Source organism: Sturnira hondurensis, unplaced genomic scaffold, assembly GCF_014824575.4.
Source record: "Sturnira hondurensis isolate 20B ecotype Veracruz unplaced genomic scaffold, ASM1482457v3 Scaffold0004136, whole genome shotgun sequence".
Lineage (NCBI taxonomy): Eukaryota > Metazoa > Chordata > Mammalia > Chiroptera > Phyllostomidae > Sturnira > Sturnira hondurensis.
Window position 1 is genome coordinate 31,926,558 of NW_028076767.1, and position 12,323 is coordinate 31,938,880.

At 48.7% G+C, this 12,323-nt stretch overlaps 1 protein-coding gene across 1 annotated transcript; it reads right to left on the reverse strand.

Annotated features, from left to right (window-relative positions):
- ZNF343 (zinc finger protein 343) lies at positions 1–12,071 on the reverse strand. Its single transcript, XM_037044774.1, is given in 8 exon segments — positions 1–93; positions 1,863–1,975; positions 1,978–2,890; positions 2,975–3,447; positions 6,044–6,170; positions 11,608–11,666; positions 11,806–11,973; positions 12,062–12,071. Coding segments are annotated over 8 exon segments (1,956 nt in total).
- Positions 12,072–12,323: the final 252 nt, after the last annotated feature.

The window sequence follows — 12,323 nt, forward strand, 5'->3', positions numbered from 1 at the left end:
TTAGGGGGCCTTCAGACCTCCGAGTAGCCTGGAGGCCCAAAGCTCTGACTTAGGACTGGAGAACAGGCCGTGGTTAAAGGACTTGAGCTCAGACTGTGGGAGGCAGCAGAGAGAGTGTGCTTAAAAGGTCCCTGAAAATGCAGGACATAGACGGGCCATCATGGAACAGTGACGCTTCGATGAGGATGAGGAGGGTTCAGCTGAGACCTGAGTAGAGATTAGAAGGAACAAAGCCCAGGGAAGGGAACTTCCCAGAAGCCAAAGGGAGTAATCAGAAGAAGAGGCAGTCCTGGCCTGGAGACCTGGCAATTTCCCTCCCCTCAGCTGGCTGGTCTCCAGAATCTCAATCACCCTCCCTATGCAAAAGCCCAGATTCCTCAACACATCTATTAGATTTACTTGGGACTTATTTTCTTCTCAAGGATTGGATTTGTGCCGGAAATCTGGGCTGTTCATGTGAATTCCTTTCCAGATGGATGAGAAACTAAGGTGCACAGCTTGAGCTTATTCAAGATTCTACTAGAACAAAAGGACAAGAAAACACGGGTCAGAATTGGTGCATGAAAAGAAAACAAGTGGGTCTTTCTTAGGTCACTTCAATAAAAGCTTTTACTTATTTATTGCATCCGATTACAAAAAGTAGAAGAAAACATGTCTATTTAGTTGCTAATGCTATCTTCACACTCATACAAAAGGGTACATTGGGTGTCGAGACCTCAGAAACGCCCTCAAAGGTGGGTGAGGTAGAGGTCTGTGGTGGCAAGAATGTCCTCATAGCCTCCGGAGAAGGTGCATCAGGGTGACGCTCCCCCCACCAACCCTGCCCACACAGGTCTTCTCCCTGAGGGTCCTCAGGTCGAAGATCAGGTAAAACTAATCGCTAAAGCATCTCACCGACTCCCTCCCTGTCCATGTAAAGCTTCTTCCAATGGAGCTGTGCTCTGATACACCGAGCTTGCTTTTCCCGAGTCTGTGCCCATTCTGCCCACACGCATAGGGCTTCTATGTACAAGTACATGCTGGGGCTTGGGAAGGGTGACTTATGGCCACAACCATGTCCATACTCCTTGTACACATAACATGTCTTCCAGTGGCGTCCCCGGAGAGACAATGAGACGGGGAATCTGAGTGGTTTTATGGTGAATAAGGGCTGACCGGGCAGAGGAAGCAGCTCACTGCAGTGTGTTTCCAACTGAGACCTTAGGGCGTCTCGGGATCCAGGACGACCCTTTGGACCCAACTGAGTCCAGGAGTGAGGTTTTGCCTCCCCATATCCGGCAGTCATTGGCCAGGCGTGAGTCCTTAGGGAGGTGCAGTTCCCCCGTGTCCGAGAGAGGATCCTGGAGAAGAATTCGACCCTGCGGCCATCAGCAGCAGGTATCAGGAGCTGCAGGTGTGTTGGTCCGGATGCGGTTACCTGGGCAGAGCTCCACAGTAGCCTCAGCCCTGGACATAATCCCGCTTCATCCCTACACAGGGATCTCCCTATGGCGCGAGAGCCCAAGAGCCCCGCCCACAACCCCTGCCAACACACTGCTCCTCTCTAGGGCGCCACCTTGTGCCTGCCCGTCAACCGCTGGATGTTCGGGAAATGTTGACTTACTGCTAGCGCCTCCCCCGCCGTCCCTGCACGCCCAACGTGTCCCACCTAAGTGTGGCCTCCTTGTGCAATAAGCGTCGACTTACAGCTGGAGTTACCAACACTCTGAACGTGTAAGCCGCCTCAGCTGAATGTGTCCCCGAAGCCCGATGAGAGTCAACAAATCTCTGAAGGTTCACTCACTCCACACACACATGGGAGGGCTATTCCCTAGGTGCCTCCGTGGCACAAGATGAGGTTTGACTGACTGCTGGAGTCTTGCCCGTGATTTCTGCACACACAAGGCTTCTTCCCTCAGTGTCCTCTGGGATCTGGTGACATTTGGCTTGTAGCTAAAACGCTGCCCGTACTCCTTGGAAACACAATGCTTTTCCTGGAGTGTGTGTCCTGGTGCATAAGGAGAAGTAACTTCCTGCTGAAGCCTCGTTCACACTTATCACACACATAAGGCTTCTCCCCCGAGTGCGTCCTTTCGTGTATGATGAGGGTCGATTTAGAGAAAAAGCCTCGGCCACACCCACTGCATATATAAGGCTTCACACCTGAGTGTGTCTTCTGGTGTCTGGCAAGATTTGACTTGTAGCTAAAACTTCGCCCACACTCCCCGCAAACATACTTCTGCCCTGTGTGTGTCCGCTGGTGAGTGAGGAGGAATGACTTCTGGCTAAAGCCTCGGCCACACTCACCACACACGTAAGGCCTCTCCCCTGAGTGAACCCTCTGGTGTTTTCTAAGGGTTGAGTGATCACCAAATCCTCGTTTACAATCCAGGCATATGTACGGCTTCTCCCCTGAGTGTGTCCTCTGGTGTCTGACCATAGATGACCTCCCAGTGAAGCTGTGCCCACACTCTTGGCAAACGTAGGGCTTCTCCCCTGAGTGAGTCCTCTGGTGTTTTATGAGGGTTGACGGATCACCAAATCTTCGTCCACACTCCATGCACACATAGGGCTTCTCCCCTGAGTGTATCCTCTGGTGTCTGATAAAGTACGCCCTGTTGATGAAGCTGCGCCCACACTCCTCACAAACATAGGGCTTCTCCCCAAAGTGATTCTGCTGATGTCTAGCGAGGATTGAAGAACTTGCAAAGCTCTGCCCACACTCCTTGCACAAATAAGGGTTCTCTTCTGAATGTGTTTTTATGTGTTTGTTCAGGTTGGACTTCTGGCTAAAGCTTCGCCCACACTCATTGCACGCGTGCGGCTTCTCTCTCGAGTGTCTCCTCTGGTGATTAACGAGGACTGAGAACAGGCTAAAGCCTCGGCCACACTCAACACACACGTAAGACTTCTCCAGTGAGTGCATCTGCTGGTGCACGATGAGGTCGGACTGCCCTTTAAAGCCTTTCCCACACTCCTTGCAAACATGGAGCGCCTTCCCCGAGAGGCTTACCTGGTCTGTAATAGAACTTGGTTCCAGGCTACCATCTCGTCCATGCTCACTACGGACGGCTCCAGATCTCAGGGTTTCTGGTTCCTTCGTTCTTTGGTCAGTTTGCGCAGGGTTTGCCCTTTGGGATGAGTTGGGCTCTGGTTCTACCACTGTGTTGCTTTCTCTAGGACTCCCTGGCTGCGGTGGGGGTGAGCTGGGCAAGGCGCTTGATGTTTTTCTCCCCTCTGTCCTCCCAAACAAGGGTCCAAAGCCGTCTTTTCTCTCTTGACCTTCTGTGTTTTCACTCCAGCAGCTCTGAGAAGAACACCTCGGCTCCAGATGCCCTGGGCCAGAATGCCCTCGACGGAAGTCACCGAAGTCTGAGAAGAGTGGAAGCACGTGCTGGCTGAGGAGCGGCTGGGTGGAGAAGGCCAGGAAGCAGTAAGAGCAGGGGTCTGCTCCTGGCCCTGACTCTGCTGGGGAGAGAGTGTTCGTTAGAGAAGCGCTCAGCAAGGCTGCGGGGCTGCTCCACCTTGTCACAGGACAAAGAGTGTCTTCCTGCCACCCTGTTACTGATAATACACGTACAACATGACTTGTTTCCTACCAGTAATTCCTTCACTTATAGTCCATTCCTACACATTCCATGCTCTACCGCAATCCAGTAAAACCATATCAGAAACTCCCTGAATATGTCATTCGAAATAGGAGCCTGTCAGGTGGGCATTCTGCCTTGTGAACCGCTTCAATGCCATGGGCAGTTTCTGTCTAGTAAATCATCCAAGCCAGACACTCACATTGGTATATTATTCACAGTTCTGTTGTGCTTGGAGGTAAGAGTCTCTCTGCCCTTCGTGGAAATCTCCTTCTTGACTTTTCTTATTAGAAAGAAAGAAGTTGATACACATAAAAGTCATTTCATCCGGAGGGCTTCTAACACAGGAGACAGTACATGAAACAGTGGCTGAAGAGATTGTATATGAAACAAATCTGAATTTCAGGTTGCCCAACTGCAAACATACTTATTAGAAATTTCTAAGTGCTTGGTGCTCTACTAAGTAGCGTGGATTCTGCAATGGACAAGAAGGATGTGGCCCAGGAGTTCAGGAATCTGACACCTTGTGCCCAAACCAATCCCATCACAATGACTTCAGCTATGGCTGCAAGATTTGCTTGGGCCAATAGAGGTTGGCGAAAAGTTAGTGCCACTTTCAAACACATTTTAAGAGCCACAGCGTAGTTCCTCACTGCTCTTTTCCTCTCTCCCTTAAGAATCCCGTGACCCAGACACAGGCTAGTTGTTTTGCCTGGATTCCAGCATCAATAGAGCTGAATCCCACGTAAACTGTTGACAAGAGGTACCATAAGAAATGAACATTTGCCAAAGTCTGGGGTTGTTTGTTATCACAGCATTGCCTAGCCTATACTAACTGAAATGTCTCCTATGAAAGCTGTAAGAATTATTTCAGAGGAAAGCGGCCTGTTTATTTCTAACAGTACACTTGAAGAAGAGACATTGTTACATAAATATGTGAAGAATTAAAGAGAAAGAGACAGGTTGAGGGGGAAAATAGTACAATCTCCATTTTTTTTAAGATTTTATTTATTTATCTTTTAGAGGGGAAGGGAAGGAGAGAGGGAGAGAAATATCAATGTATGGTTGCCTCTGGTGTGTCCCCTGCCGGGAACTGGCCTGCAACCCAGGCATGTGCCCTGACTGGGAATGGAACCGCAATTGTCTGGTTCGCAGGCCTGCACTCAATCCACTGAGCTACACCAGCCAGGGCATCCATTTCTTATTAAGTTTTAAAATAAACTTGTGCTCTCTTGCAACCAAACAGAAAAGCACAGGTGAGATACCAACAGAAAAAATAGATTCATCATAATACATGCTAAGCAAAATCATTAAAAGTTCACAAATTACTTAATATAGTCCCAGAAAAAAAGGGCATGTGAACACTAGTCCAAAGGAAAGAGAGAGAAAAGGCAAAAAGAGAGACAGACTTAAGAGGCTGGGGAACTGCAGGACACGGTGGTGTCGAGCAAGACAAAGGACACAATGTCAGGAAATCCAGGGTCTCCACATGGAGACTAATCTGAACCAGATCACTTTGACATTTTTCTCCAAACCCATTCAATGTATTAACATAGAGAAAGAGAATAACATGACCAGAGGAAAATAAGAATAAAAACAAAATCTAGTTAGGTTGACTAGCTAAGGCCAAATCCAAACAGACAGAACCAGACTGAACTGAATGGACCCACACTTAATTAAATGGAGCCCAAACTAGAGGGAATCCCATCAAAACCTATGGAAGAAGACGAAAAAGGAACGAAGAAAATCGGATTAACTGGTATCAGAGGCTCCTGAAGAAACTCCTGCCTGAAACTAGTTTGTGTCTCCCAAAATGCGACTCTCTCTACATGCTTTGTCTAGAAATACGGAAATACCTGGCACGGCATGATGCAACGTGGTAGCCGCTAGCCACAGGTACGTTTATGGGGCATCTGGAATGTGGCGTCTGAACTTCCTGCTCTCAGCATAACACACACACGGGACTTCGAACATTTAGCCCAAAAACAAGACGTCTAATATTTATAGTGGTTACATGATGAAATAGTATTTTGATATATTGGGTTAAAAAAGACTACTGATTTCACCCACTTATGCCTACTTTTTGCATGTGGCTACTAGAAAATGTTAAGTTGCCCACGTGGCTCTCTGTATTTCCACTGCTGGGCCCTGATCCAGGAAGAGGGCGGGAAAACCAGCCTGTGAGCTAATCCTGTCTCTGCTCTTGTACGGTCCACAAGCTACTTACAAAGGGCTGAATGTCATTTCAGTTCTTTAATAGCTAAGGAGTAGTTACATCTGTACAGTCCTAAAATTATTGTGGCCCTTTGAAGGCAACCTCAAGGCTGATGTGGCCCCCCGGTGAAAATGAGTTTGACAACCCTGCCCATAGGGGCAGGGGTCACTGTTTCATTTACTAATGTGCTCTAAGTGTCTAGAACATTTTCTGGCACCCAGTAGGGGTCAATAAGCCAATGAAGGAAAGAAGGCAGCCTCACCCAATGAGAGCACATTGCTGTAATTCTCCAGCATCACGTCTCTGTACAGGTTCCTCTGCTCAGCGCTCAGCCGCTTCCATTCCGCCTTGGTGAAGACCACAGCCACGTCCCTGAATGTAACTGGTACCTGTATGCAAGCAACCCGTTCATGAACAGCAAGCCACCAGCAACTTCCCCAGTGTGAGGAGCGTACGTAGTGACCATGAGTCTGGATATGAAGGAAGTCAGTCTAATTCTTTTCGGGGTACATGGTTCTGCGTATCAAATTCTCCCGGCCATTACTGTAGCTTTGTGTTAAATCCGAGGGAAGCATCACTGATACATACAGGACATCCCCAGCCCCATACACTAGTGATTGTATTGGAGAAATGACTTGTGAATCGGTTTGAAACATGAAGCAGCTCTCAAGAAAGTGACCTTGAGGGTTCATTATGGAGGAATTTAAGATGGAGGGGTTTAACCCTGACCAGAGTGGCTCAGTTGGTTGGGCAATGTTTCTCTCTCACATCGCTCTTTATCTCCCCACCCTCCCTTCCCCTTCCTCTTTAAACAAACAAACAGCCTGCGAACCAGAGGATTGAGGTTCAATTCCCAGTCAGGGCACATGCCTGGGTTGCAGGCCAGTTCCCTGCAGGCAACTCCCAGCAGGGGACACACAAAAGGCAACCATACACTGATGTTTCTCTCCCTCTCTCCTTCCCCGCTAAAGATAAATAAATAAATAAAATCTAAAAAACAAACAAACAAACAAACAAAAAGATGGAAGCGTTCAGGATGGGCTGGAAAACTCCCGTTTAAAAGGAATTTTGTATCCATAGTGTACTGTCCAATAAATAATTCATAACTTGTAAGGGGAGGATAAATTTACAATCCAGTGAGATTATAATTTAACATAGAACCAAAAAGTTGTTTTCATTGTACATACCAGGAAAATTTATTTAGACTTTCCCTCATTCTCATGTTCCTATATTCTTTCTTTCTCTCCCAGCCTCTCTCCCTATCTATGTAACTTTTTGTTGAATACTGGACATTTTAGGTAAAACATTGTAGCAACTTATATACCGGCCCTTCTCTTTCCTCAGGCTGTTCCTGTGGTCACTTGTCCATGTTCGCTGACTTGTCTGGAGTAGTTCAATAAAGGCTACTGCCCCAGGGATGTGGCTTATTGTAATGGGGTACAGCCAGCAGCCCCCAATTTGAAGCAGGGTCCAGAACTTGGAGCGTCCAGAAAACATAAACATATAGGATGTCCTCACCCCCACAAGTCTGGATTGGGGGATGGGACACAAGGAGCAGGGCCATTGAGAGTTTTTCTGCATATCAACAGTTGGCCAGTTTCCTACCCAATATGCAAAAATGGTTATTTTGCATATCTATAACAGCGGCTAGCTTCATAGGTATGGTAAGTAGCTGTGGCCCTGCTTTCAGCCAGGGAGATATGATCCAACTAGAAGGCAGTTCCCCCTGGTTACAGCGCCTGCCTGAGAGCTTGGAGATGGTTTGCTCCATGCCCCCTGGTCCATGCCTGCCCAAACTAACTACAACAGCCCAGAAAGGATGGAAAAAAAAAATAGGAGCATGGTGGCAGGTGTAGCCAATTGTGGGAGGAGGCAGAAATGGGGCTTCAGAGGAAGGTTTGCACTGGGATTTAAACCCAAGCACGGCAGCCGCAAGAAGTTTTTCAACCACGCGGTTTGGGGGGTGAGGAGGGTGTTCCCTTAACCATGTGTCTTAGGAAGCAGGAAAGCAAGAAGTTGCAGCCATGCACAGTTCTCAGAGAGCAGTTTGGAAGAATGCAGGAGAGACATTGTGGGAAGGAAAGGGGTGAAAGGAGTTTTGCTGGTGGGCCAGGGGAAGGNGTGTAGCCAATTGTGGGAGGAGGCAGAAATGGGGCTTCAGAGGAAGGTTTGCACTGGGATTTAAACCCAGGCACGGCAGCCGCGAGAAGTTTTTCAACCACGCGGTTTGGGGGGTGAGGAGGGTGTTCCCTTAACCATGTGTCTTAGGAAGCAGGAAAGCAAGAAGTTGCAGCCATGCACAGTTCTCAGAGAGCAGTTTGGAAGAATGCAGGAGAGACATTGTGGGAAGGAAAGGGGTGAAAGGAGTTTTGCTGGTGGGCCAGGGGAAGGTGCCGCATGGGTTTAGATTAAGAACTAGAGATCCCAGTGACACAGCTGATGGTGCTGGGAACCTCAGGAGGCCTGCCAGCCGAGCTCGGATGACTGAGAGGAACCAGGAGAAGTGAGCTGCAGACTTCTGTGTTTTTCTTTTGGAGGACAGTATTTTTAAGATTTATTTATTTATCTTTACAGGGGAAGGAGAGAGGGAGAGAAACATCAATGTATGGTTGCCTCTCGTGCATCCCTTGCTGGGAACCGGGAACCGGCCTGCAACCCAGGCATGTGCCCTGACTGGAAATCGAACTGCAATCCTATTTCGCAGGCTTGTGCTCAACTGGAGGACCGTACTTCTGATTGGCATGTTCCGAGACTGGCCTGCCAGGGCAAAGGGGGAAGGAAGGACTGTGTGTGTTTGTGGGTGTTCTAAGGGACTTTGGGGTTTGGGGTTTTTTTAGAGAGAGAAACATCAATGTGTGGTTGCCCCTCACTCGCCCCCTACTGGGGACCTGGCCTGCAACCCAGGTGTCTGCCCTGACTGGGAATCGAACAGGCAACACTTTGCTTTGCAGTCCAGTGCTCAATCCATTGAGCCACACCAGCTAGGGCGGATGTGGGATTTAGCAAAGACATTAAGTCATTTCTCTAAGTCTGTAAAACTTTTGAATAAATAGTTACCTCTCACCAAACTCTGACATTGAGAGCCATGATTCCAATTCCCTGGCAGTGACAGAGGGACCCCTGGGTCCATTCTGTAACATCAGTAGGTGAAGCCTGAAACATATAGTCACTCTGCCCGCCACCCTGCAACAGGGTAGGTCAGAGCAGAGGTCCCCTGAAAGCAGGGGACCCCCACCATCCACCCCAAATCCTGCAAAGAAGCAGGCAGCAGGGGAGGAGAAGAATGCCAAGAATGGAATGCACAGCATTTGAGGCATGTTGCATCACAAAGGCAGATAAACAACAGCTGATTTCCTCCTGCAGGGAGAGGCTGCCTGGAGCAAATTGTGAACGTGACTGAGAACTAGTGCTAGCCTAGTGAGTCATGACATGGGGGTGGGGAGCATAAGCTCCTACGTGAACTGCAGAGGCGGATGTTCACCCTGGATGTCTGTGCATGGCTGTGAAACTCTTGCCCTGACTAAAGATGGCAACCAAAAGAGGGTCAAAGACACTGGGGACCTGACAAAAATGGTAGACACTAATGCACAGCAGGAAGAGCCGAAGTTCGGCTGTGCAGGAAGTTCTGAGCCAGGTCTTTAAATTGAAGCACACCAAGAAACACGAGGTCGGCCTGTGGGTTTGTGGGGCTGCAGGGGTGGAGGGCTGGAGGCCCACTTGAAACATCCTCAGCGCCCCTCCTGCACAGACGACAGCAACGGAGCTCATGGCGCTGCGGGGGACCTGCCTGGCCCAGCACACAGACATACTGGTGAGCTGATGGCTCGAGTAAAGCCAGCTCCAGAGAGAGAAACAGACAGACTTTTGTGTTTCTGGACAGAACTTTTGAATGGCATGTTCTGAAACTGGCCTAGCTTGGCAGCAGGAGGCAGGGCTATTTGTTTTGGGGTCTTTTTAAATGGAGTGGAACTTAACGGCATACCACATGGGGTGTCCAACCTTTGGGCGTCCCTGGGCCACACGGGAAGAAGAAGAGTTGTCTTGGGCCACACATTAAATATACAAATATTAACGAAAACTGATGAGCCAAAAAAAGGTTTTAAGTAAATTTATGATTTTGTGTTGGCTCACATTCAGAGCCATCCTGGAACGCATGTGACTCAGGGGACACATGGACACTCAGTGTCTAATGCCACAGACTTACTGTTTTTGCTGAGACTTTCTGAAATAAGTGTTTCTCCACTTGCTATATGTCCTTAGGACAATTTCCAGAGACTTTAAATGGTTGGGTGTCATGGGTGTTTAAAAACCATTTTGGTTGTTCCCCTGGGGAGTGTGCGGAGCCCCTCACACCTGCGCCCCATAAGCGCTCCCCCGTGTCTGTCCGGGAGCCTGACCGTCAGTCAGTAAGCTGTGAGTGGCTGCACATGGGTGTGAGAGCTCTATGCTAGCACTTTGCAGTGGCTTTTACTGCACCATTATGTAACCATGTCAACCATTATAGTAAAAACAACTATCATTGTCATCATTTCTTATTTTTATGCATTACTTTTCCAAAGAACTTGTAGGCTCCTTGAGGATAAGGATGGCCTACTTACAAACCTATTACTTTGGCTCGCAGAATCTCACCTCCCCCCCACTCACAAGAATACATCAAATGCCTGGGAAAAGAGAGAACACAGACAGAGAGGGCAGAACGAGGGCAGAACGGGGGCAGAATGGGGGTGAAGCACTGTATTGACAGAGAGCATTCTACATGAGTCATTCATCAAATAATGCAGGCCCATTCCCTAAGACTGGAAAATAATGCTCCTGTATTTTCAGGCAGGGAATGATGTGGTAGAAAGAGTCCAAAAGGCAACACAACACCTTGGAAGATGCAGAAGCTTGAGAGTCAGAGAAAACGAAGTTCAAATCCTGGCTCTGCCACTGAGGGGACGAGTGCAGCCATGCACACATCACAAACCTCTCACAGCCATACTTCCTCTCCCTGGAGGAAAAAAAACTCCCACCACACGGCCCCTTTACCATTGTTTTTTTTTTTAAATCCTCACCCAGGAATATGTTGATTGATTTGGAGGACAGAGGAACAGAAGAGAAACAGAGAGAGAAAATAAATGTGAGAGAGAAACACTGACCAGTTGCCTCTCACACATGGCCTCACCAAGGAATGAAACCCAGAAACTATGTAGGTGCCCTGACTGGGGACCAAACCCGAAACCTTTTGGTGTACGGGACCATGCTCCAATCAGCTGAGCCACCTGGCCAGGGCCCTCTGACCAATGTTTTTTAAGAATTATGGAGAAAATGTTATAATGTCTGGGACGTGTCTACAATAATGCAGTGAGGGACGCGGGAAGGGTAGAAATCTAACAAGGCCGGCCACTGTAAATGGCTGTTAAGCTGGATGACGGTGCCTAAGGCCCTATTATTACCATGCTTCCCACTTCTCTGTATGTTCACAGACACCAGCAATAAAAAAGTAAAAAGGTGTCCAGAGCAAAAGAAATATCAGATAGTGTGCATGTGAAGTGAAGGTTAACAGCACATTAAAATTCTTTAATAACCTCAGGTGTTCAAAAATAAACCTTAGATTTCAACGTTTCCTCGACTCTAACTATTAATCTTGGGCACATTTTTCAACAAGGAAAGAAAACACAAGCGCAGAACTCATTGCAGAGTGATTAACACAGTGCCTGACACAGGCAAGGGCCTGCCTCCGTGTCGACTGCCTTTTCCCTTCCCAAGAAAGAGAATACGAGCACGCCTGTTCTCTGGACAACGAGCCAGCATTTCAGGAGGGAAAAAAATGTAACCCCAACTCACCAATATCTTGGGCTTTCCCTCCTCTTCCTGGGGCCAGTCGGCTTTGTTAGAAGGCACACCTATGGGGAGAAGCAGCAGTTGGGAGCGAGCAGCGCCTCCAGGCCTCGGGACGGAGGAAGGAGCCTGTTCACCCAGCTGCGGTCAGGAGTCCGCTCTCCTCTAAACCTGGAGTCTTGCTCCCCCTTCTTCACGACTCACCTTTTGCCTGATGATTTTGAGTCAGTTTCTTCATGGTTTGCGTCTCTTCCCTGTCGTCCAAAGATAAAATCTCCTCCCAGTCCTGCTCTCCCAAGGCAGAAGGATCCGGCAACGTCGTGGCCCCCAAGTCAGTGGCCCCCGAGTCAGCCCAGTGTTTGCCTCGAAACTCTGCCAGAAGGCCAAGGGAGAAGTTATTTCACCTTCAGATTGATCTCCGCTGCCTGGGCTTCTCTGAACTTTACCTGCAAGAGCCCACCTGTTTGCATGAAGCCGGGATCTCTGGAGTAGAGAAGCAATTTGGCGGCGTTGCCGGGGGCTCTGGCGGAGGCCCTAAGCCCACGCCTCCTCAGCAAGAATCCTGTCTCCTCACACCTTCCCCATTCAATACATACGGACTCACAGTCCACTGGGCTCCTCGGACTTTTTTACCTCATTTCTTTCCAGCCTACGGGCCCTCAAGTCCACCCCCTGCCACTCTCCCTTATGTGACCAAAGTCACAATTCGACCCCACCCTCAG